Consider the following 25,957-nt stretch of genomic DNA (forward strand, 5'->3'; position numbering starts at 1 on the left):
CACTACAAAACCCCTCCTTCTCTGAGACCTTTCCTAACTAGTCCAGGTATCAAAACTGCCCCAACCACCTGACTTCCTGCTATGATCAGAATGTCTGTGTCCCAAAATTCATAAGCTGACACCTGATCATCAGTGTGATGTTGTCAGAAGGTGAGACTGTTGGGAGGTGATTAGGTCAAGAGGGCAGAGTCCCTTCATCCCCAAATGGGATTAGGGGCCTTATGAGAGACCTCAGAGAGCTCCCCCACCCCTTGCACCATGCAAGAGGACACAGCAAAAAGGAACAAACTGGTCTGGGCGCAGTGGCTCAGACCTGTAATCCCAGCACTTTGAAAGGCCGAGGCGGGCGGATCATCTGAGGTCAGGAGTTCAAGACCAGCCTGGCCCACATGGTAAAACCCTGCCTCTACTAAAAATACAAAAACCAGCCGGTGGCGTACGCCTGTAACCCCAGCTACTCTGGAGGCTGAGGCAGGAGAATCGCTTGCTTGGGAGGTGGAGGTTGCGGTGAGCTGAGAGCACCACTGCACTCCAGCCTGGGCAACACAGTGAGACTCTGTCAAAAAAAAAAGAAAAAGAAAAAGAAAAAACCAACCATCTGTGAACCACAAAGCAGGACCTCACCAAACATCAAATACGCCAGCACCCCAGTATCATCCTTCCCAGGATCCTGAACTGTGATAAGATTCTGTCATTTACAAGCTACTCAGTCTATGGTACTGTTAAAGAAGCCTAAACGGACTAAACAGAACCCACCACAAGGCCCTTCTTAGCTCTCAAACCTTCTCATGCTCCGTTCCCCTGTACTCTCCATGCTCTATACACAGGTCTCTTTACCTCCCCAAACGTGCCAGGCTCTGTCCTGCCTTCAGGTCTTTTTTGGCCCAATCTCTGCTCACCACAAGCTCTGCCTCCCAGGTCCAAGCGATTTTCCAGCCTCAGCCTCACAACTAGCTGGGATTATAAGGCATGTGCCACCATACCTGGCTAATTTTGTATTTTTAGTAGAGAAGGGATTTCTCCATGTTGGTCAAGCTCGTCTCAAACTCCCAACCTCAGGTGATCTGCCCCCCTCGGCCTCCCAAAGTGCTGGAATTACAGGCGTGAGCCACTGCACCCGGCCATGCCTTCAAGTCTTTACCAACAATACTCCTGCCCCTGCTCTTAAAGCTTTTGGCTTCTCACTCTCCAGATCTCAGCTCAAATCATCACCTCCTCCCAAAGCCCTCCCCTGACCACATTATCCAGGGCAATAGTGCCCTCTCTCCTTACACTCTTATCATATTACCTTATTTCCTTTATTGTAAGGTCATAATCTATAATTATCTCATTTATCTGTTATATGGCAGTAGAAACAGACTTTTAAAAATAAGGAAATCTCCATAAAGGCAGTAACTGCTGTATGCCCACAAAACAGCTCAATACCAGTCACACAGGACACACTGAATAAATGAATCACAGAGGTAATTAATCATGTTATTTTTAGTCACATATGCTTAATGTTTATTCTAACAGATTTTTTTTTTTTTTTTTTGGAGACAGTGGTGCAATTTGTGCTTACTACAACCTCTGCCTCCTACGCTCAAGCGATTCTCCCACCTCAGCCTCCCAAGTAGCTGAAACTACAAGCATGCACCACCTCACTGTACCCAGCCCCTCTAACAGATTTTAAGCTCTCTGAGGGAACGACTAGGCTTATACTTCTTTTTTTTTTTTTTTTTTTTTTTGAGATGGAGTCTCGCTCTGTCGCCCAGGCTGGAGTGCAGTGGCTGGATCTCAGCTCACTGCAAGCTCCGCCTCCTGGGTTTACGCCATTCTTCTGCCTCAGCCTCCCGAGTAGCTGGGACTACAGGCGCCCGCCACCTCGCCCGGCTAGTTTATTTTTTTTTTTTGTATTTTTTAGTAGAGACAGGGTTTCACCGTGTTAGCCAGGATGGTCTCGATCTCCTGACCTCGTGATCCGCCCATCTCGGCCTCCCAAAGTGCTGGGATTACAGGCTTGAGCCACCGCGCCCGTCCTAGGCTTATACTTCTTTATTCCCCCTCCCAATGCAGCCAATACAATACTGAACAATATATTAAAAGCAGGAAAAAATAAAATTCTTAAATGTCTTTTAAAACTTTGTTGACTAAAGTAGTAATACGAAAAACACGCCCAGGCACAGTGGCCTGTAATCCCAGCACTTTGGGAGGCCAAGGCGGGTCAATTACTTGAGGTCAGCAGTTCAAGACAAGCCTGGCCAACACGGTGAAATCCCGTTTCTGCTAAAACTACAAAAAATTAGCCAGGCATGGTAGCACATGCCTACAATCCCAGCTACTCAGGAGGCTAAAGCTTGAGAATCACTTGAACCCAAGAGGAGGTGGCAGTGACTTGAGATCATGCCACTGCACTCCAGCCTGGTTGACAGAGACTCTGACCAAAAGAAAAAAAAAAAAGATTTTTAAAGACAAGCAAATATGGGTTCCAATCTTAACTCCACCTCAATGTGTACGATCCTGGCAAGTTACTTCACTTCTATGCCTTAACTTTCTCGTCTACAAATTGACATCTAATTCACAAGACAGAGAAATGAGGTAATGTATATAAAGCAACTAGTAACAGAGAGTAAATACCTACTATGGCACCTTATTCTTATTAAAAATTAAAACTTGCAGAAACAGCCCTAAAAAGATTAGAAGAGTTAAGTAAAAGCATCTAAATACTATGAATAAGAGGGAATTCAGAAAAATCCTTGCTTCTACTATACAGGGTTATTTGCTAATTTGATCAATCCTTTCAGAAATCCCTTCACTCCAATCTCAAAGAGCAATTTAATTTAATAAGTGTCACATTTGTAGCCAAGAGATTCAAAGTATCACAGAAAGGGGTGTAACCCACCTCGCCCTATTTTAAGAGACAAAATACCCTAATCACACAGCTAGTATTTCTCAAGTCTCTAACATGCCCAAGGAAGACCGTTCGTTACAGAGTTGCAGTGAAGAGGATATACCTTCAATCAAGCAGCCCTAAAGCTCAGATGCCCATTCTTGTGTGAATCTGGGCAAGCTACTTAAAACTCTTTAAGCCTTTCTTCTTTTGTAAAATAGACAATAGTATCACCATCACAGGTTGTCAGTCACTCTGCAAAAAGCACTTAATACTCAACTATGAACTCTATCAATAATCCAAACATGCAGGCAATTTAGAATCTTCTCTACCACGCCTGTAATCCCAGAGTGCCTAGGTGGGTGGATCACCTGAGGTCAGGATTTCGAGACCAGCCTGACCAACATGGTGAAACCCCATCTCTACTAAAAATACAAAAATTAGCCAAGTGTGGTGGCAAGTGCCTGTAATCCCAGCTACTCAGAAGGCTGAAGCCAGAGAATCGCTTGAACCCGGGAGGCGGAGGATGCAGTAGGCCGAGCTTGCGCCACTGCACTCCAGCCTGGGCAACAGAGCGAAGACTCTCAAGAAAAAAAAAAAGAAAAAAAAAAAATCTTCTCTAGGCAATCTTCTATAGCAGTCTGTGTTCTAAACTCCATCCAAGTGAAAGTCAATCATACACCCCTGAAAACAAAGTAAGAGCACTCACAAGGCCAGGCACAGTGGCTCACACCTGTGATCCCAGCACTTTGGGAAGCCAAGGCGGACGGATCACCTGAGGTCAGGAGTTCCAGACCAGCCTGGCCAACATGACAAAACCCAACTTGACTAAAAATACAAAAATTAGCAGGCACGATGACACACACCTGTACTCCCAGCTACACAGGAGGCTGAGACAGGAGAACTGCTTGAACCCAGGAAGCAGAGGCTGTGGTGAGTCAAGATCACGTCATTATACTCCAGCTTGAGTGACAGAGCGAGATGCTGTCTCAAAAAGTTTAAAAAAAAGAGCATTCACAGAGTATTTGATTAGAAGGGAAGAAAGATTACAGTAAGATTTTCCCTCAAAATATTAGGAAAACACAAGGTTTTTTTTTTGTTTTTGTTTTTGTTTTTTTTTTAATGCCCTACATATGTATTTCCACTTCAGGTAATTTATCCAAAAAGAAGAAAATACTTTATCAAGAAACAATGACATGCTATACCATTAAAACAGTTAATGTAACAAAAAAAAGAAAATTAAGTAGTAATACACCACAGGATGAAACGTTAAACATATTAAAAATGATTGTCAAGGCCTGGCGCAGTGGCTCTAGCCTATAATCCCAGCACTTTGGGAGGCCGAGGCAGGAAGATCATACGAGGTCAGGAGTTCGAGACCAGCCTGATCAACATGGCAAAACCCCATCTCTACTAAAAATACAAAAATTAGCCGGTGTGGTGGTTCGCACCTGTAATCCCAGCTACTTGGGAGGCTGAGGCACGAGAATCACTTGAACCCGGGAGGCGGAGGTTCCAGTGAGCCATGATGGCATCACTGCATTCCAGTCTAGGTGACAAGAGCAAGACTCTGTCTCAAAAAAAAAAAACGTTGTGGAGGCTACCAACAAGGTAGTACAATGTTATTAAAAGCACACAACTGTTAAACCCTTTTTTGTTCTAAAGGGGGAAAAAGCACAAAAGAAATTTAACAGTAGTTGTGCCGGTATGTGTGCAGTTAAACAAGATCCCAAGCACCTATCAGACCCTCTCTAATTAAGACACAAATTAGGACCTAAAATATCTGTTAAAATAGGATTTTGTTCTTCCAAGAACCAACTCTATTAACTTATTACAAAAGTTATCGAAGTAAGATATCTAAATGCCTATTACAGCATTACCCTGGGTAAGAGAAATCTTGCCTTCAAAGGCCTTTAAAACATTTCAATAATTTACTAAATGCCTACTCCGTGCCAAATACTATGCTAGAAAGTTCATCATACATCATCTAGCATACTTTACTGGTTATAAGCAGAACAGACTAACAACTGTAGTAGTCTCAGATTGCTACAACTCTACACTATAAACTACAAGTGCCACAGATTTTCAGAGTAAACATGGGAGAGTAATCTAGAATAATGTGAGAATAAATCTCTAGTTAGATGGGAGTATCAGGAGAAAAGGCACAACGAAGCATGCAAAGTGGAAGAAAGAAACAAAAAAAACCATGAGTCCAAGTCATATAGACTCTAAAAGCTAGGCAGAACAGTCACTTCTTTCATATCCATGAACAGTGTTTTAGGAGTATCAATATTGTACCTGTATTCCAAGGTGGACTACCAAAGACAAACAGATAGTCAAGGAACTCAGCTAAGAAACTAGGGTAATAATCTAAGAGTGAAATGGAGGATCTGTGCCGGGGTAGTAGCATAGAAATAGAGAATAGGTCATCAGATTGAAGGTGGAGGGTTTAAGGAGAAAGTTACAAAGAAGTTTTTCGGTTTGAAAAATTAAAGGATAGGTTCGTACCACAGACAAATGGACACATTCGGAAAAAAATCCTCTTTTTTTTTTTAAGAGCCACGGTCTCACTATGTTGACCAGGCTAGTCTCAAACTGCTGGCCTCAAGCAATCCTCCCACCTCGGCCTCCCAAAGTGCTGGGATTACAGGCATGAGCCACCACACCCAACCAGAAAAAAACTCTTAAGACCAGGCAACTTATGTTCTTAATACATGCACCAAAAAAAAAGACAAATCTTTTCAGAATCAGTACAGAGTAATTTAGTCGTAAGTCTACAAGAATGAAATCATGCCAGCCTATTTCAGAAATTCTAAACAAGCATACATTTGCAGCATAAGTCACTACATTACCTAGGCAGCAAACATTGACAAATTGAGAACCTTTCTTTTAAAAGTTATGAGATGAGATGCCAACTACAAAACAATGATTATTTAGACTTTCTTTGCTCTAGCTGATGAGGCAGAAGTACCTACATTCAGATTCTCAGACAATTTGTCTTACAAACCACAAGTCATTTTTTAAATGGGTCAAACAGCGGGGCATGGAGGCTCATGCCTGTAATCCCAGCACTTTGGGAGGCCAAGGCAGGCATTATCACTTGAGGCCAGGAGTTTGAGACCAGCCTGACCAACGTGGTAAAACCTCGTCTCTACCAAAAATACAAAAATTAGCTGGGTATGGTGGCACATGCCTGTAGTCCCAGCTACTCAGGAGGCTGAGGCAGGAGAATCGCTTGAACCCAGGAGGCAGAGGTTGCAGTGAGCTGAGATCATGCCACTGCACTCCAGCCTGGGTGATAGAGTAAGAATCCGTTCTCAAAAAAAAAAAAAAAAAAAGGGTGTTCCATGGGGGTGATGGGGAGGATGCAACTCCATCAAACAAGTTTAAGAAACATCAAGTTAGGCCAGGCACAGTGGCTCACACCTGCAATTCCAGCACTTTGGGAGGCCGAAGTGGGTGGATCACTTGAGGTCAGGAGTTTGAGACCAGCCTGGTCAGCATGGTAAAATCCCATCTCCACTAAAAATACAAAAATTTAGCCAGGCATGGTGGCAGGCACCTGTAATCCCAGCTACTCAGGAGGCTGAGGCAGGAGGATTGCTTGAACCCGGGAGGCAGAGGTTGCAGTGAGCCGAGATCACACCACTGCACTACAGCCTAGGCAATAGAGCAAGACTCCAGCTCAAAAAAAAAAAAAAAAAAAAAGGAAACATCAAGTTAAAATGATTGACAGTCTAACTTCTCTAACCCTTTAAAATAAACTTATATACATTATGATTTCCACAATGAAGATATAATAAAGGGTTTCTTTCTTTTTTTTTTTTTTTTTTCCTGAGACAGAGTTTTGCTCTTGTTGCACAGACTGAAGTACAGTGGTGCGATCTCGGCTCACTGCAACCTCCACCTCCCAGGTTCAAGCTATTCTCCTGCCTCAGCCTCCCAAGTAGCTGGGATTACAGGCACCTGCCACCACACCCAGCTAATTTTTTGTATTTTTAGTAGAGACGGGTTTCATCATGTTGGCCAGGCTGGTCTCAAATTCCTGACCTCAGGTGATCCGCCTGCCTTGGCCTCCCAAAGTGTTGGGATTACAGGCGTGAGCCACTCTGCCCAGCTAGGTTCCTAATTTATCTGACACCCCAGCCCATGGAAACATCTTTCAGATATTCTGAAACACACTAAGCCACACAGGCCTTACTCTAAAATTATCCCCTACCCTCATCTTTACTAGCTTATCAACTATTAGGATGATCTCTAACATTCCCTTTGCCCCTATGATGAATAGAGCAAATAAGCAGCACAAATAAAATAGCAAAATAAAAAAACACTGATATTCATAAAACTATCCTTTCAAGTCATCTGATAAACCAAACTTTACACACTTTAAATTCTAATCACTCATTTTAAAATCTCGTTAATCTTAAACCCTATAATAAAAATGGTTTTTTTGGGAGGCTGAGACGGGCGGATCACGAGGTCAGGAGATCAAGACCATCCTGGCTAACACGGTGAAACCCCATCTCTACTAAAAAAGTACAAAAAACTAGCCGGGCGAGGTGGCGGATGCCTGTAGTCCCAGCTACTCGAGAGGCTGAGGCAGGAGAATGGCATAAACCCGGGAGGCGGAGCTTGCCGTGAGCTGAGATCTGGCCACTGCACTCCAGCCCGGGCAACAGAGCGAGATTCCGTCTCAAAAAAAAAAAAAAAAGGTTTTTTAGGCAAGTAAGTAATATGAATGTATTAATTCCATTTCAGAATTTATCTAAAACTGAGTTCTTCTCCAATATTATTCAGCTAATGAAACAAATACTAGTAAAGTTGTAATGAAAATCCCTGAAACCAGAGATAAGTGTTATTCAAGTAACATTATTCTTTCACTTCCCACTCCTCTTCATCTGCTTTCATACAGATTTAAAAACAAACTAAAAATATTAAATACTCCTAAACTGTCTTCCAGCAAAGCAAATGAATCATAGCTGAAATCTTGTTTATGTTTTCTTTACTAAATTTATCCTCTTTTCTCATACTCCTTAACACTAATTAACACAATATTCGTTTACTCCACCTCCATCCCCCTCCGGTTTCATCATCTGTTCCTCATTTGATCTGTTTTCAGACACCTCTCCTCCTTCCACAAAGGAGTAACGAATTGCGATAATCTGTTTTTTTTGTTTTTTTGTTTTTTTAATTTTTTGAAACGGAGTCTCAGCTGTCGTCCAGGCTGGAGAACAGTGGTGCATCTCCGCTCACTGCAGCTTCTGCCTCCTGGGCTCAAGCGATTCTCGTGCCTCGGCCTCCCAAGTAGCTGGGATTACAGGCGCATGCCACAACAGCTAATTTTTTGTATTTTTAGTAAAGACGGGGTTTCACCATGTTGGCCAGGTTGGTCTTGAACTCCAGACCTCAGGTGACCCACCCAAAGTGCTGGGATTACAAGCATGAGTCACCGCACCCAGCCTACTGGTAATCTTTTAACTGAAAAGGATGTAGACTGTTTCAAATGGCCACTGAAGACACAGAGAATGGACACAGGTAATAAACACAGGTGTTCCTGACACACTGATCCCCCAGCTCTCAGGGACAGTCCTAGTCAATTTCTCCTACACCAAATAGTTAAAGAAGGAAAAAGGAAACATCAAAAAATTAATTCAATCTGGTCCTTGAAAAGTAACAACACGCTGGGAGCGGTGGCTCACGTCTGTAATCCCAGCACTTTGGGAGGCCAAGGCAGGCGGATCACCCGAGGTCAGGAATTCAAGATCATCCAGTCCAACATAGTGAAACCCCGTCTCTACTAAAAATACAAACATTAGCCAGGCATCGTGGTGTGTGCCTGTAATCCCAGCTACTTGGGAGGCTGAGGCAAGAGAATCGCTTGAACCTGGGAGGCGAGGCTGCGGTGAGCCGAGATCCCACCACTGCACTCCAGCCTGGGCAACAGAGCAATTTTTAGACTCCGTCTCAAATAAAAAAGAACAGAAAAATAGCAATAATTTTTTCAGGCGGGTAGCTGAAAAAGATTTTGGTTCTTCACATTTTCCCTTGAAATTGGAAATATGTCAGCAAAGAAAGCAGAAAACATTTTTACATTCAACAAGCTGAATGCCAAGTCTGTATTTCACCTAAATTTTCATAATATGAATTATCCTAATCATATGCTTAGACCACTCTTCACAACAATTACTTTTCAATAAAATGTCGCTTAAGTTCAAACGTGTAATTAAGGCCTGGTGCTGTGGTGGCACACGCCCATAATCCCAGCTACTAGGGAGGCTGACGCAGGCGAATCACTTGAACCTGTGAGGCGGAGGTTGCGATGAGCCGAGATTACGCCATTGCACTCCAGCCTCGGCAACAAGAGCAAAATTCTGTCTCCAAAAAAAAAAAAAAATTAAGGCCCGGTGCCGTGGCTCACAACTATAATCCCACAGCTCTGGGAGGCCAAAGTGGGAGGTCACTTGAGGCCAGGAGTTCAAGAACAACCTGGGCAAGATAAGAAGTCCCCATCTCCACAAAAAATATATATATATATATATTTACAATTAGCCAAGTGCGGTGGTGTGTGCCTGTAATCCCAGCTACTTGGGAGGCTGAGGTTGGAGGATCCTTTGAGCCCAGGAGTTCAAGGTTACAGTGAGCTATAATCACACCACACACTGCAGCCTCGGTGACAGAGCAAGACTCTATCTCTAAAAAAGAGATATTTTTTAAATTAAAAAATACATAATTCAGCCGGGTACGGTGGCTCACGCCTGTAATCCCAGGCTGAGGCCGAGGTGGATGGATCACCTGAGGTCGGGAGTTCGAGACCAGCCTGACCAGCATGGAGCAACCCCCCCAACATGGAGAAACCCCAGCTCTACTAAAAATACAAGACCAGCCAGGCATGCTGGCACATGCCTGTAATCCCAGCTACTCGGGAGGCTGAGGCAGGAGAATGGCGTGAACCCGGGAGGCAGAAGTTGCGGTGAGCGGAGATCGCACCATTGCACTCCAACCTGGGCAACAAGGGCAAAACTCCATCTCAAAAAAAAAAAAACAAAAAAAAAACTTTAAACAATGTATTAGTTCCCGATAACGAGCAGACATGAGGCAAATCTACATAATAGGCAGGAAACTACAATTCCTTTAAAAACTAAATAGGCTTCAGATTCATTTTCAGATTATGATCCTTGCAATAAATTCTGGTACACTGCCTAAAATAAACCAGGTTATGCTTCCGTAGGAAAATAAAATGAAATAAAGCATTCACATTGTTTCTGAAATTTGAGACATCACTCTAGCAGTCCTGAAGAGGGTGCTTCAAGCCTTAATACACACATAAAAATCATGTGGGGATCTTATTAAAATATGATTCTGAGTCAGTAAGACTGGGATGAATCCTCATAGTTCAAATGAGCTCCCAGGTGATGCTTACGCTGCTGGGTCCATGGACTAGACTGCATACCTGAGGCCTTACACGCTTGCTTCTACGATAATGGTAAAGATAATGGATAAAAAGGTAAAGGAGGCCGGGTGCAGTGGCTCACGCCTGTAATTCCAGCACTTTGGGAGGCTGAGGCAGGCAGATCATCTGAGGTCAGGAGTTCAAGACCAGCCTAGCCTGACTAACATGGTGAAACCCCCACCTCTACTAAAAATACAAAAATTACCCAGGCATGGAGGCGGACACCTGTAATCCCAGCTACTCAGCAGGCTGAAGCAGGAGAATCACTTGAACCCGGGAGGCAGAGGTTACAGTCAGCCAAGATCACGCCACTGCACTCCAGCCCAGGTGACAGATCAAGACTCTGTCTCAAAGAAAAAAAAAGTAAAGCAATGCCCACTTCATTTAGAAATGTTTTGGGGCCAGATGTGGTAGCACATGCCTGTAATCCCAGCACTTTGGGAGGCCGAGGAGGGCAGATCACCTGATGTCAGGAGTTCAAGACCAGCCTGACCAACATGGACAAACACCATCTCTACTATAAAAATACAAAATTAGCCGGGTGTGGTGACGCATGCCTGCAAACTCAGAAGGCTGAGGGAGAATCGCTTGAACCTGGGAGGCAGAGGTTGCGGTGAGCTGAGATCGCACCATTGCACTCCAGTCTGGGCAACAAGGGCAAAACTGAGATCGCACCATTGCACTCCAGTCTGGGCAACAAGGGCAAAACTCCGTCTCAAAAAAGAAAAAAGAAATGTTTTTGGATTCATCAGATTAGTCTGGGAGAAGGATGGTTATTAAAATGTTTATGTTTGAGGGAAACACAGCTTCTCAAAGATGGCGGGGAAGGGTCCTCAGAGTTGTGCCAAGAGCAAAAATCTATACGGCACTCACTATGTGCCAGTGAATAGTCCTCAACACTTCACATATATAAACTAATTCAATCTTCCTAACACTGCAGCACTGTGAGGTAAGCATTATTGCTACCCCTATTTTAGAGGAAGTAAACTTGAGTCACAAAGACGTTACTAAGACTGCACATGGCTAATAAGTGGCAGAACCAGGATATGAACCCAGGCAGTCTGGTTCCAGGGTCTATGCTTTTAATCACTATAGTAGCAATATATCAATTAAGAACACACAGCAGAATTGAAATGGCAAATGGCAATGACTTAATTTTACAGAAAAGGATGCAAGGTTAAAGGGTAAAGCGTTACAGAACAGTAAGTAACAGAGCCTAAATCAGAGTTTCTCTTCAGGTGACAGAGCACCAATGCTTAGTGAATACCATGACTTAACAATATAGTTTTCTGCTCTATTAGAAACTGTTCTGGACTTTAGTATAATGGCCAATGCCAAATCTTTGATTTAAAAAATATTTTTCTAAAATTGCGAGGGACACCATACTGGTGGCAGAAAGCCTGGTTTCACTTCATGGAATAAGCAGTTTGAGATCAATGTCCCAGAAGAGTTTTGATATTCAGGACTTAAAATAGCAGCAGCAGCAGAGGTAGCTGAAATGGCAAGTAATGAAAACTGCTTTAGTAAAAATATTTTGGACTGGAGGGATGAGAAACTAAAAGTAGAAACTAGTAAGACACAAAGCATAACATGACAAGGAATCTGATACAGTAGTGAACAAGTGGCGAAAGTTATTTGCAAACAAAGAAATAAAGGAAGATAAGGAAACAAACATTAAGTGAATAATTTTTAGGAGAGTAAGGGAACTCGTCATCATAGATTTTCTAAGTGACAGTAAGTTGTCCAGACAGTGCAGCTGCAGAAGATACTGAACTAAACAGATGGAAAAAGTCAAGCAAAAGTACATTAGTAATCACTACTTCAATGAGCCCAAATAAAGATATGGGCTGACCAAGCACAAAAGTTGTCTCAGGAAACACAGCACAAAGACCCATGGAATATTAGGGAAAACGTTAACCCTCAGACATCATCAAATTCATTCACTTGAAAAATATTTCTTAAAACCTACTATTTGTATGGCAGTATTCTAGGCATTAGCAATGGGGTGACCATGTCAGGCCAAAGCCCTGCCCTCACAGAACTTACAATCTAATGATGAAATTTATGTGGAAAAGAACACTGAATAAGGCATTACCATAAAATTCCCAAATGAAGCATTTTAATATAGACGGATATGTTTATGGAAGATATGTTAATGCAATATTTAACCCTCTCTCCCCTTCAAAGGAAGCCCTGTAGCCTAAGGTGCTCATTAAGTGTTCCTCACCCTCTCAAAAAAAAAAAAAAAAAAAAACTCTGAAACAATAGAGAAGTGCATTTAAAATACATCTATAAATAAAAGTACAACTTGTCTTTTACTTCCAAGAAAGTCTGCCAGCGGCACAGCAGCTCATGCCTATATCCCAGCACTTTCAGAGGCCAACAGGGGCAGACAGCTTGAGTTCAGGCATTCCAGATCAGCCTGGACAATATGACCAAACCCCATGTCTACGAAAGATACAAGTATCAGCCGCGTCTGGTTGCATGCAGCGGTAGTCCCAGCTACTGCAGAGGCTGAGGTGGGAGGATCAGTTGAGGCTGGAAGGCCGAGGCTGCAGTGAGCTGTGATCACACCACTGCACTCCAGCCTGGGTGACAGGGTAAAACCCTGTCTCAAAAAAAATTTTTTTTTTTTAATTTAAGTCCCCATACTACTCTAGGCTATAACATCTGCCTTAGATTCCCAAAAAATTAAGCTTAGTAAGAACAGGTAATGGTTGTAACATGAAAACATTTTAAGAGTAAACAGAGGATGTGATACCTTTCTGGTCTTGAAGAAATTACTGAAAACGAGCTCATTTAATACTTAGTAGATTACCAATCTCGTGTCTCCATCTCAGTATAAACTATAAATTCAAACTACTGTTATTTTCTAAAAGGAAAGATACAAATTGATATTTAAAGTTATTAAACACAGAAAGTTCAAGATAATAAGGCAGATGTGTTCCAATTTTATATGCCTAAAATATTACATCAAGGCTAACAAATGTATTTCAGAAGATCCAAGTTCCACACTTATCCAATGTTCTGTAATGCCTACACACTATAGAAAGCTGCCTTGAACCTACATTCCTTTTAAGTGTTTACCAATCTGTTCTCTACAGAAATGAGAAACAGCGGGAAAGCACTTGTTCGGACATGAATTATCTTTACAACAATGCATTACATAATTGGATCTCATTTGCTTTGCAGTGTTAACATTTTTCTATGTTACTATTGCAGTCGCGGAAGGATATAAAATTTAGGATGTAAACACTCTACGGAACAAAAATTGTGATCTCTGCTTGACCCCAGGAGTTCGAGACCAGCCCGGGCAATATGGTGAAACCCTGTCTGTACAAAAAATACAAAAATTAGCCGGGCATGGGGGTACATGCCTGCAGTACCAGCTACTCAGGAGGCTGAGGTGGGAGGATCACTTGACCCCGGGAGGCGGAGGCTGTGGTGGGCCAAGATCGCGCCATTGCACTCCAGCCTGGGAGTGCAATATCCATTATATTTAGTAACGTCTTTGAGACCTTGTCTCAAAAAAAATAAAAACTGTAATCTCAAAATGAAAATATTAAATTTTTTGCTTAAAGATCCAAGTCTCGTTTTCAATAACAAAACTAAAATGTCTAGCATAGATCTGGCATAAACTGATTCTCCTTTCAACACAGCTTCGCCACAAAAAGTACCCCTGAATCAACTTAGGGAGGTTCCCAGCAGGCCATAATTCATAAAGGAGAAGTCAAACAGTCTGGGAAAGTCATTTTGGACCGAAAAAGTGTTCCCACAAATAAACCCACTTTATTCTAGTATAGTCAAAGGGGCCTCTATTTAAAGTTAATGTCCACGCAAGGGGCCGTGGACGGTGCTGTCTTACACTTTATTCCCTTACACAAACTAATGCTGGGATTTTAAACATTCCTGGCTTTTAGGTGCACTGAAGGCGGTCATGAACACAAGTAACAAGGCTTCAAAACATCATCTGTGAATACGACGCGTTGGGAAGTAGGCAGGACAAGCCACTGGGTGACCAAGGCTGCAAAATGCTGTCTGAATTTGTTAAGTCCCTGACTTGCAGGAGTTAAGCCTCACTCCTTATACCGCGATGACGTAATCTTCCACACTGCATTTCTCTTGGACTTAAAGGGGAGGAAAAACAAACGAACAAAGAAAATTTCCCCCCATAAGAGGAATTAACCAAGCAGCAGAACGACGGTTTCGGGAGGTGGTTAGGTAACTCCCCAAAAGGGAAGCTTCAGCTGAATCGGCAGGGAGCGGGCTGGAGAAGCGGACGGAAATGCTAGGAACTCGACCTCCGCCAGGAAGAGCAGCCTGGAGCCCGGGGTTCGGGGCCACCACGCCAGGAGGACGCGGCCGGCGCGGAGGGGAGCGCGCACAGGCACCGCCGCGGGCAGCCCGCGAGTTGCCCTCCCGCCGCCGCCCTGCCGCGGCCGCAACGCTGCTCCCCTCCCCCCGCGCCGCAAAATGTCCGCGACGGCGCCCGGCGAAGCAGGAAGTCCAGGCCGGAGCGCAGGGCACAGAACCCAGCCTGTGAGCCCCGGGGACCGGCGCCCGGCCCGGCCCAGGCGCCCGCGAGTCGCTCCGAGGCCCCCGGCACCCAGGCGCCGGCCGCCCTTAGGAGCCCGCGGGGCCGGGCTGGGGGGAAGGGAGCCCGGGCGCCCGGGATGGGTGTGACCCGTTCCTTCCGCCGCTGCCGGTGACAGCCCGGCGCCGCTCGCGCCCCGAGTCCCGGCCACGCGCCCCTCAGCGGCCGGGCGCCCCCAGCCTCCCCGGCCGCGAACCCCGCCCCGGCTCCCCCACAGAACGCGGACCCGCGCCCGCCCGAAGGACGCAGCGCGAGCCTGGCACTCCCCCAGGACCGGTGCTCCCGAACCCCCCGAGATCCCGCAGATGGGGTATCCCCGAGAACTGGGAGAGGATGGGGACGGCGGGGACGGGACGGCAGGGTGGCCGCTCCCGCGGGGAACCTCAGGCCCCGTACTCACCTCAGCTTCTCCACCGGGGCGTTGGCAGCACTGCGCGGGGTCTCCTCGGCTGCCGGACAGGGGCACGCACCTGACGTCAGCGCGCAGGAGACGCACAGTTGGGTGCCCGCGGAAGTGGGAGGAACTGGGAAGGGGAAGAGGCTGGGGCGGATCAAGGCGGTGCCTGGACTGCCCTGGCTCCGCCCGCCTGTCGCGCAGGCGCGGGCCAACGTAGCTCTGAGTTCGAGGCTAGGCTCCGCATCTTTTCCCAATGGTTGTATTTGTAATAATACTGTGAACAGTAGTATGCAAAGCGCTTCCTCTACCAGTTCTTTGTTTAGTTGTTTGTTTGTTTGTTTGTTTTTCTGAGACAGAGTCTCACTCTGCTGCCTAGGCTGGAGTGCAGTGCACGATCTCAGCTCACTGCAACCTCCACCTCTTGTGTTCAAGCGATCCTCCTGCCTCTGCCTCCCGAGTAGCTGGGATCACTGGCACCTGCCACCATGCCAGGCTAATTTTTGTATGTTTAGCTGACACAGGGTTTCGCCATTTTGCCCAGGCTGGTCTCAAACTCCTGACCTCAAGTAAGTGATCTACCTGCCTCGGCCTCCCAAAGTGCTAGGATTACCAGCGTGAACGACCATGCCCGGCCCACTACCAGTTCTTTTGATCCTTGCAGCCTTGTGAAGCAAGGTATTATCGTCCCATTTTGCAGAGAAGACGGAAGCTTCTCTGAAAGGGCTGGTGATTTGCCCCAGATCACAGGGGTGGATGGTCTCTCACTTCCCCTGGGCCTGTATTCAGTCCGCAGTGATGTGAGAACTGAATATCACTTTTCTTATCTCTACCTACACCCAGTGTCCCTCGCTGTAGCCACATGGGTCTTCTTTAGAGTTACAACCTTCCCCTCAACCACAGGCCTTGTGTTTTTTTGGGGGTTTTTTTGTTGTTGTTGTTGTTGTTTTGACATTTTTGCTGTCACCCAGGCTGGAGTGCAATGGCATGATCTCAGCTCACTGCAACCTCGACCTCCCGGCAATTCTCCCTCCTCAGCCTCCCAAGTAGCTGGGACCACAGGCACATGCCACCATGCCCGGCTAATTTTTGTATTTTTTTGTAGACACAGGGTTTTGCTGGATTGCCCAGGCTGGTCTCAAACTCCTGGACACAAGCTATCAGCCTGCCTCTGCCTCCCAAACTGCTTGGATTACAAGGTGTGAGCCATTACGTCTGGCCAAGGCCTTGGACTTTCTTTGCTCTGCCTCCCTCCTCTTCCCCTAAATTCATATCACTGCATTCTCCAATCATCCTATCTTTGCAGTATCTATTATTTGTCTTCTCTGTTAGTATGAAAGCTTCAGGAAAATAGAGAACTTCCCTCTCTTATTCTTAGATGTTTCCCTATGTTAGAGAAAAATTGCTTAAATTACTTATCTTAATAACAGCTCATTTATTGTCTACTGCCACAGTTATTTGGCCAACAAAGACACTTAATTCCAGTGTATTGACTTACAGTCATATTTTCTTTTGGATTTTTTTTTTTTTTTGAGACGGAGTCTCGCTCTGTTGCCCAGGCTGAAGTGCGGTGGTTCGATCTCGGCTCACTGCAACCTCCGCCTCCGGGATTCAAGTGATTCTCCTGCCTCAGCCTCCCAAGTGGCTGGAACTATAGGTGCTTGCCACCATGCCTGGCTAATTTTTGTATTTTTAGTAGAGACGGGGTTTCACCATATTGGTCAACCTGGTCTCAAACTCATGACCTTGTGATCCACCTGCATCGGCCTCCCAAAGTGCTGCAATTACAGGTGTGAGCCACCACACCCAGCCCTCTTTTAGACTTTTTAATTACACAAGAATAAGAACTACATTCTTTAGTATTTACTGCAGGTATGGCTAATAGCTTTGCAGGTAGTAGTAGCTAATTTAATACTCACAGCCTGGGCGACAGAGTGAGACTCCATCTCAAAAAAAAAAAGAAGATAAGCTTCAGCTGTAGTCCTACCTCTAACGTGGCTCACACCTGTAATCCCAGCACTTTGGGGGGCCAAGGCCGGTGGATCACTTGAGCCCAGGAGTTCAAGACCAGTCTGGGCAACAGAGCAAGACCCGCCCCCACCCATCTCTACAAAAAATACAAAAACAAAACAAAAAAACTACATTGTGAACATCTTTCCATGTCAAATAAAGCATTATTTGTAAAGGCTGCATTTTACTCTCCGGGCATTACAATATTTACGCAGACTGCTACTGTTGGAATTTGGGTTGTTTTGGGCTATTGTAAATTTATCACTATTGTAAAAACGCATAAGCTTCATTTTTTAAACTTGAGGGGAAAATGGTTGTTTCTTCCCTTCATAAGTCCAGCTGGCAGTGCCCTTTCCTTCATCCTGTCTCACAATCCCATGAATGTCCCCAGACAATGTCTGCCCTTTCCAGTAGCAGCAATATCTTGATGGGGTGTCACCCAACTGTTCAGCTTTTCCTGCCTTTATTCTGAGGACAAGGACTTACTTAGCACTGTGTCTTTTATGTTGTCAGGTTTTTTGTCAGAAGAACCCTCCCAGACCTTTTCACAGCCCCAAACAGCAGTGACAATGGTGTTACTATTACTTGACCCCAATCTACCATGTCCCTCACTGACGGCCCAGCCCCCAGCCTCCTAGTGCCTCCCTGAAACTGCCTCACTGCTATAGCTGCCTCGCATTAACAGGAAGGACAGCTTGTGGGGCTCCGGCTCCTTCCCGGTGGCTACCATTCCGGTGTCCCTTCTTCCTTCTGGTAACAGCACTTCCATTTCTCCTAGAGCAGCCCCTGCCCCAACTCTCAATCCATGTGGCTCTAGAGATGGCACTCTCTCTAGTTGTGGGAACGGACACGTGACCCGGGCTTGGCCAATCACAGCATTATAGAGAGCCCTGTTGCCACGTCATTTCAGCAATAGGCATGTGACTCAATGAGATTTAATTCTGGAACTTTGGTCAGAACTATTCAGTTCAGTGAATCTCTCTATTTGCTGAGGGTAGGATGTAATCGTGGCACTGCTGGCAGCCAGCTTCCCACTGCAAGCAGAGATGCTGCCTGAGAATGAGACCAAGACAGAGTGGGAAACAACTGAGAGATGAAGACATGAAACCAAGTCTCAGTGGCATTGCGTGAGCCATCAGATCCAGTCTTGCTTCAATCTTCAGTAACATTGGCAATAAATTGCCTCTACTGCCCGAACCAGGTTGAATAGGTTTCTGTCACTTATGACTGCCAAACTCTTGATGAATCACTGCCACCCCTGCCCTGCTTGTCTGCCCATGAGGTACTTGTCCCTACCCTGTAGGTAATAACTCCCAAATCTATACCTCTTCCAACCCCTATTCCCACCCCCATTTTCTTTTTCTTTTTTCTTTTTTTTTTTAAGACAGAGTCTCGCTCTGTCACCCAGGCTGGAGTGCAATGGCACAATCTCGGCTCACTTCAACCTCCACCTCCCAGGTTTGAGTGATTCTCCTGCCTCAGCCTCCCAAGTAGCTGGAATTGCAGGCACCTGCCACCATGCCCAGCTAATTTTTGTATTTTTAGTAGAGATGAGGTTTCACCATGGTGGCCAGGCTGGTCTCAAACTCCTGACCTCAGGTGATCCACCCACCTCAACCTCCCAAAGTGCTGAGATTACAGGCGTGAGCCACTGCACCCGGCATCCCACCTCCATTTTCAAATTTCCAGCTACTCAGCACCATCAAAATAATCTACCAGCTCCCACCTACTCCAGAGTCTAAGCACCCATGTCTGCTCTTGGCCCCTACAGCCTTGTATATCCAGGAGTTCCCAACCTTTTCTGCATCACAGATCCTATACCCACAAAATTCATATCTAATTTCTAGAGGCTCCCTTCAAGCTATCTGCTTTAGGCCAGGCATGGTGGCTCATGCCTATAATCCCAACACTTTGGGAGGCTGAAGCGGGAGGATCACTTGAGCTGAGGAGTTTGAGACCAGCCTCGGCAACATATTGAGACCTCGTCTCTACAAGAAATATAAAAATTAACGGTGTGGTGGCAAGCACCTGTAGTCCCAGCTACTTGGGGAGGCTGAAATGGGAGGGTCGCTTGAGCGTGTGACATCAAGGCTGCAGTGAGCCATGATCATGCCACTGCACTACACTGCACTCCAGCCTGGGTGACAAAGCAAGACCCTGTCTCAAATAAATAAATAAATAAAAATAATCTCGGCTGGGCATGGTGGCTCATGCCTTAATCCCAGCACTTTGGGAGGCCAAGGCGGTAGGATCACACAAGGTCAGGAGATGAAGACCATTGTGGCCAACATGGTGAAACCCCCCCTCTACTAAAATACAGAAAATTAGCCAGGTGTAGTGGCATGCGCCTTTAGTCCTAGCTACTCCGGAGGCTGAGGCAGGGAAATTGCTTGAACCTGGAAGGCGGAGGTTTCAGTGAGTAGAGATGGCGCCATTGCACTCCAGCCTGGCCACAGAGCAAGACTCCATCTCAAAAAAAAAGAATCTCTGCTTTAATTCATTTGACAAAGCACAGCATTTATCTTCCCAGATCATGGCTCTGATTAGGTCACTCCCTTACTCAGAAACCTTCGGTGTTTTCTCTTTTGTCTTCAGAATAAAATTTAAGACCTTGGCCGGGTGCAGTGACTCACACCTGTAATCCCAGCACTTTGGGAGGCTGAGGTGGGCGGATCACAAGGTCAGGAATTTTTTTTTTTTTTTTTTTTTTTTTTTTTTTTGAGATGGAGTCTTGCTCTGTCGCCCAGGCTGGAGTGCAGTGGCCGGATCTCAGCTCACTGCAAGCTCCGCCTCCCGGGTTCATGCCATTCTCCTGCCTCAGCCTCCCGAGTAGCTGGGACTACAGGCGCCCGCCACCTCGCCCGGCTATTTTTTTTGTAGTTTTATTAGAGACGGGGTTTCACTGTGTTAGCCAGGATGGTCTCGATCTTCTGACCTCGTGATCCGCCCGTCTCGGCCTCCCAAAGTGCTGGGATTACAGGCTTGAGCCACCGCGCCCGGCCAAGGTCAGGAATTTGAGACCAGCCTGACCACCATGGTGAAACACCATCTCTACTAAAAATACAAAAATTAGCTGGGCATGGTGGTGCACACCTGTAATCCCAGCTACTCAGGAGGCTGAGGCAGGAGAATCGCTTGAATTTGGGAGGCAGAGGCTGCAGTGCCTGGGTGACAGAGAGAGATTCCATCTCAAAAAAAAAAAAAAATTTTAAACCTTTACCCAGACATTCTGTGTCCTCTATGATCTTTGCTTTTCCAAAGTGATTTCCCTTTCTTTTTGTATTAGTCAGAGTTCTCCAGAGAAACAGAACCAATGGAATGGTAATATATATTATTTATATATTACATATAAAACCCATTCTGGTTGCACGCAGTGCCTCACACCTGTAATCCCAGCACTTTGGGAGGACGAGGTGGGTGGATCACTTGAGGTCAGGAGTTTGAGACCAGCCTGGCCAACATGGTGAAACCTCGTATCTACTAAAAATACAAAATTAGCTGGGTGTTGTGATGCATGCTTGTAATCTCAGCTACTTGGGAGGCTGAGGCAGGAGAATCATTTGAACCCAGGAGGCAGAGGTTGCAGGGAGCCGAGATCGAACCACTGCACTCCAGCCTGGGAGGCAGAGGGAGACTCCATCTCAAAATAATAATAAAAATAAAACCATTCTCTATATATTATAGAGAATGGTTATATATACATATAGAATGGTTTATGTATAATATATAAATTATATATAGAATGGTCTATGTATAATATATAAATTATATATAGAATTATATAATCATATATTATATATAATATATAATCTCTATATATAATATACATATATAGAGAAAGAGATTTATTATGAGAGATGTATTATAATTGGCTCACTCACATGACTACGGAGGACAAGTCCCAAGATACGCAGGGTGAGTCACTGAGCGGGAGACCCAGGAGAGCCAATGGTGTAGCTCCAGTCCAAGCCTAAAGGCCTGAGAACCAGGAGAGCTGATGTTTCAGTTCCAGTCCAAAGGCCAGCAGGCTCAACACTAAGGAAGAGCCAATTTTTCTCTCTGAGGTCTGAAGGCAAGAAAAATTCTCCCTTAGTCATGGGAGGGTCAGCCTTTTTGTTTTATGTTGGCCTTCAACTGATTGGATGAGAGGGCAATTTGTTTTACTCAGTCTCCTGATTCGGATCTTAATCTCATCCAGAAACAAGTTTGCAGACACATCGAAAATAATGTTTGACCAAATATTGCTTCCCACCCCATGGCCCAGTCAAGTTGACATATAAAATTAATCATCACACCTTCCACTACACACCTATGCTACAGCTAGATGGTATAATACTTAGTATCATACAGTCAGGAACCACGACTTCTACTTCTCTGCGACTGCTCATGCTGATCCCCTTCCCTAAAACACCTTTCCTGCTTATCCATCCTACATGTCAAGTCCACTCTCCTTCCCACCATGAACCGTACATTTTGCCAACCACCTTGTGTCCTTTCCCACCTCTGTGCCTCTGTGGATTCAGTGGCTCCCTTCTCTGTCTGCCAAACTCCACTCTTCTCTCCTTCAAGGACTAGCCTAGGCCTCAGTTTTGAAATCTCCCGACAACGCCAGGCAACCAATCAATCTTGTATCACTTTGTATTTAAAGCATCTCATATTGGAATTATTTGTATCTATTTATGCTAAACTATTAGGCCATGAACAGGCAGAGATCTTATCCATTTTTTGTATTCTTTTTTTTTTTTTGGGACGGAGTCTCGCTGTGTCACCCAGGCTGGAGTGCAGTGGCGTGATCTCGGCTCACTGCAAGCTCTGCCTCCCAGGTTCTTGCCATTCTCCTGCCTCAGCCTCCGGAGTAGCTGGGACTACAGGCACCCGCCACCACACCCGGCTAATTTCTTTCTGCATTTTTAGTAGAGACGGGGTTTCATCGTGTTAGCCAGAATGGTCTCAATCTCCTGACCTCATGATCCGCCCGCCTCGGCCTCCCAAAGTGCTGGGATTACAGGCTTGAGCCACCGCGCCCGGCCCATTTTTTGTATTCTTTTACCTAATTTCCTGGCACACTGCCTTCCCTCAAAATTGTTTGATAAATGATGCATGAATGAATACAACACCACCTCTTACACAAAGCCAGCTCTGCCTCCCACTGCCAAAAGGGATTGCTGGCTCTTCTAAACCCCCAGAGCACTTATCCGAGCCCCTCTCCAGGCCCTCTGTCTGGGCGATCATGTTTACCCACGCTTTTTCCACCCTACTGCAAGCTCCCAGGGATAGGCTTGGTTTTGGATGCATTGCTGTGCCCCTCACAGTCCTCTTCAGATCCCTAGAACACTTTGGCTGAATGAGAAAAGCCTCATACTGCATTCTCTGCCAAACGCAAAAGACTGCAAATCCACCACCATCTCCCCAAGGGCTTGCCAAGATTTACTAAAGAAGATCTATATTAAAGAGGCTGTCCTCCAAGGTCTTCAGGCTTGGGATTTGTGTGAGAAAATTCTAATTTAAGACTTTCTGTGTGATTCATAGGCGAAAACTACGAAGAAAACCGAGGAAGTGATTACCATACAAATCCAGCTAGTGGCTGCCTCTAAAGGGGGTTAGAATCCGGAAGGGATGGGGGTATTGGGGGGCAGTGTTGGCAGTGTTCTATTTCATGACCTGGGTGATGATTACATGGATGTTTGCCTTATCATTATTTATTGTATGGTACATGTTTTATTTGCTTTTCTTATGTGTAATAGCTCATTAAAAAATAAAAGGCCAGGCACAGTGGTTTACGCCCGTAATCATAGCACTCTGGGAGGCTGAGGCGGGTGGATCACTTGAGATCAGGAGTTCAAGACCAGCCTGGCCAACATGGCCCATCTCTACTAAAAATACAAAAATTAGCCAGGCATGGTGATGCATGCCTGTAGTCCCAGCTACTTGGAAGGCTGAGGCAGGAGAATGGCTTGAACCCAGGAGGCGGAGGTCACAGTGAGCCTAGATGATGCCATTGCACTCCAGCCTGGGTGACAGAGCAAGACTCTGTCTCAAAATAAATAAACAAATAAATAAATAAATAATAAAAGTTAGGGCCAGACGCAGTGGCTCACGCCTATAATCCTAGCACTTTGGGAGGTTGAGGCAGGCAGATCACTTGAGGTCAGGAGTTCGAGACCAGCCTGGCCAACATGGTAAAATCCCATCTCTACTAAAAATACAAAAACTAGCAGGTGTAGTGGTGTGTGGCCTGTAACCTCAGCTACTTGAGAGATTGAGGCAGGAGAATCACTTGAACCCAGGAGATGGAGGTTGCCGTGAGACAAGATCATGCCACCACACTCCAGCTTGGGCAACAGAGTGAGACTGTCTCAAAAAAAAAAAAAAAAAAAAAAAAAGTTAAAGCCTAGGCAACACAGCAAGACCCTCGTCTCTACAAAAAAATACAAAAATTAGCCGGGCACGGTGGTGTGCGTCTGTAGTGTCAATTACTCAGGAGGCTGAGCTGGGAGGATCATTTGAGCCAGGAGGTCAAGGCTGCAGTGAGCCAAGATCACACCACTGCACTCGAGCCTGGGCAACAGAGTGAGACCACCATCTCAAAAAAATAAATAAAAATTAATTAAAGTTAAAAATAATTATATTAAAGTGTCTCTGTTGTTGCCGAAAGGTTGATGTTGTTGTATAATTCCTATCACTGAGACTGCAGCCCACCCCTGCTTTCCTGATTCCCCTGGCTGGTCATGGCCCAGACCTCTCCAGGAGCCTCCCAACCCTACTGCCAGGACTCCAGCTGTGTTCCTGGTTTACCTGCTGCATCACAAGAGGCTGAACAGCTGCTGGGGCTGCCTCCACTAAGGGATCTATCTGCTCCCTCTGCAGCCCCTCCAGCTGTTCAGCCTCCCTCCTCCACTTATGCCCATATTATTACGCTTGTCTAGGGACTTGGACCCTTCCTGGAGGCAGAGAAAGGGAAGGAACTCACCAAACCTGTTTCCTTCTTGCCTTTTCTCTAACTGGCCCAGGCTTGCCTCCTTCATCTTGCTTACACATCTCTGGTGAAGATAATCTGGGTCACCGAACAAGGGTGGATGAGAAAGGATAGGGGAAAGAGGAAAGTCTAGAAATAACTGAGCAACTCCGTCCGCATCCTGTAGGCCCTTGTCCATCTCTCCAATCTCATCAAGACCACGTACTCACTCACTGGGCCCCAGCCATGCTGCCCTGGTTGCTGTTCCTCGGACACACTGGGTTTATTCTGCCTAGCTCAGAGCCTTTGCTCTTGCTGTTCCCCCTGGTTATCTGTACACACCTGCTCCTTTCCATCCCATAAGAATTTGCTCCAATACCCCCTCTTCAAGAAGACCTCCCCCTTCTCAGCTTAAGTAGTACCCCCCACCTACTATCACACACAGTTTTGCTTCCCTCATAGTGCTTATCTCTATCTGAAATGGTCTCAACTCTTTTATTTTTCTTACTATCTGTCTCCTCCCATTAAAGTCAAGTAAAGCCCAGTAAATCTGAGGGCTTGCTTCATCACTGTACCCTCAGTGCTAGAATATAGTGCATACTCAATAGAAATCTGTTAAAGAAATACAATAAGACACAATCCCTACTCAAGGAATTAAGGACTCCCAGTGGGACAAACAGTAATTAAAACGAGGCTGGGTGGGTGCGCTGGCTCATGCCTGTGATCTCGGCACTTTGGGAGGCTGAGGCAGGCAGATCACCTGAGGTAAGGGGTTCGAGACCACCTTGGCCAACATAGTGAAACCCCATTTCTACTAAAAATACAAAAAAATTTAGCCAGGTGTGGTGGCATGCGTCTGTAGTCCCAGCTACTCAGGAGGCTGAGGCAGGAAAATCACTTGAACCTGGGAGGCAGAGGTTGCAGTGAGCAGAGATTGCGCCACTGCACTCCAGCCTGGGCGACAGAGCGAGACTCCATCACAAAATAATAATAGTAGTAATTAAAACAATCACTAGGACAGGGTATATATAAGGTGTAGAGGAATTGGAAAAGCAGAGTATTCACAATAGTTCTAGCTAACATTTGTTAAGCACTTCCTACACTCCAGGCACTGCTCTAAATATTTAGTGTGTTATTATCTCACTTAAAATTCACAACAGCTCTGAAATATATAAATTATCAGCAAAAGTCAGGCATGGAGAGGTTAGTAATATTTGTCCAAATTCATACAGCTGGTAGGTGGAAGGGCTGGGATTCAAACTCAGAGCTGATCACGGAAGTTTTCCCAAAGGAGCAAGGTCTGATCTTGTGTCTGGTGGAGCTGCCCAGACTGGCCGGGCCAGGATAGAGCATGCTGTGTCCTGGCAGAATGAACAGGCGTGTTCAGGTACACAGGCATGGAAAAGCAGGATGCTCAGGGGATGGATGATCTCATAGACATAGTGTTCAACACAAGCAGACAGACACTAATGACTCCCTTTGGTTCAGAAACAGACAACACTAGGGCAATAATATTTCAGGAGGTTAACAATTGGGAGAGGGCATGAGGAAGGCTTCTGAGGTGCTTGTAATATTCTGCATTTTGACCTGGAAGGTGGTAATAAGGGTATGCCCACTTTGTACAAATTCATTAAGCCATACAATTAAGATTTGTACACTTTATAGGATGCATGTTTTATATATAT

General features: G+C 45.5%; 2 protein-coding genes across 3 annotated transcripts in view; both read right to left on the bottom strand.

Moving 5' to 3' along the window:
* The window catches only part of CDC42 (cell division cycle 42), a 39,817-nt gene extending 24,380 nt beyond the window's left edge, over window positions 1–15,437 (bottom strand). Inside the window, exon 1 of one of the 2 annotated variants that reach the window (XM_007980118.3) lies at window positions 15,314–15,437. The gene's annotated coding sequence lies outside the window, so the exon portion shown is untranslated. Of the gene's footprint in view, window positions 1–13,080; window positions 13,189–15,313 lie in introns of those variants that run through there. The other variant, XM_007980119.3, reaches the window with a different exon arrangement.
* Window positions 13,093–24,520, bottom strand: LOC140709322 (uncharacterized). Its single transcript, XM_073008021.1, has 4 exons — window positions 24,507–24,520; window positions 24,288–24,371; window positions 14,621–15,437; window positions 13,093–13,191 (listed from the first exon to the last, which is right to left on the bottom strand). Exons 1-4 carry the CDS (start codon window positions 24,518–24,520, stop codon window positions 13,174–13,176), a joined length of 933 nt encoding a protein of 310 aa, XP_072864122.1. The 3' UTR covers window positions 13,093–13,173.
* Between the last annotated feature and the right edge of the window lie 1,437 nt (window positions 24,521–25,957).

The sequence above is a fragment of the Chlorocebus sabaeus genome, chromosome 20 (genome assembly GCF_047675955.1).
Source record: "Chlorocebus sabaeus isolate Y175 chromosome 20, mChlSab1.0.hap1, whole genome shotgun sequence".
NCBI classification, from domain to species: Eukaryota; Metazoa; Chordata; class Mammalia; order Primates; family Cercopithecidae; genus Chlorocebus; species Chlorocebus sabaeus.

Excerpts from the sequence above, each read along its gene's own strand:
- LOC140709322 (XM_073008021.1), bottom strand. Across the intron at positions 15,438-24,287 it reads GCAAGAAGGAAACAGGTTTG|TTCCTCCCACTTCCGCGGGC; the intron begins GTGAGTTCCTTC and ends TCCCCTTCCCAG.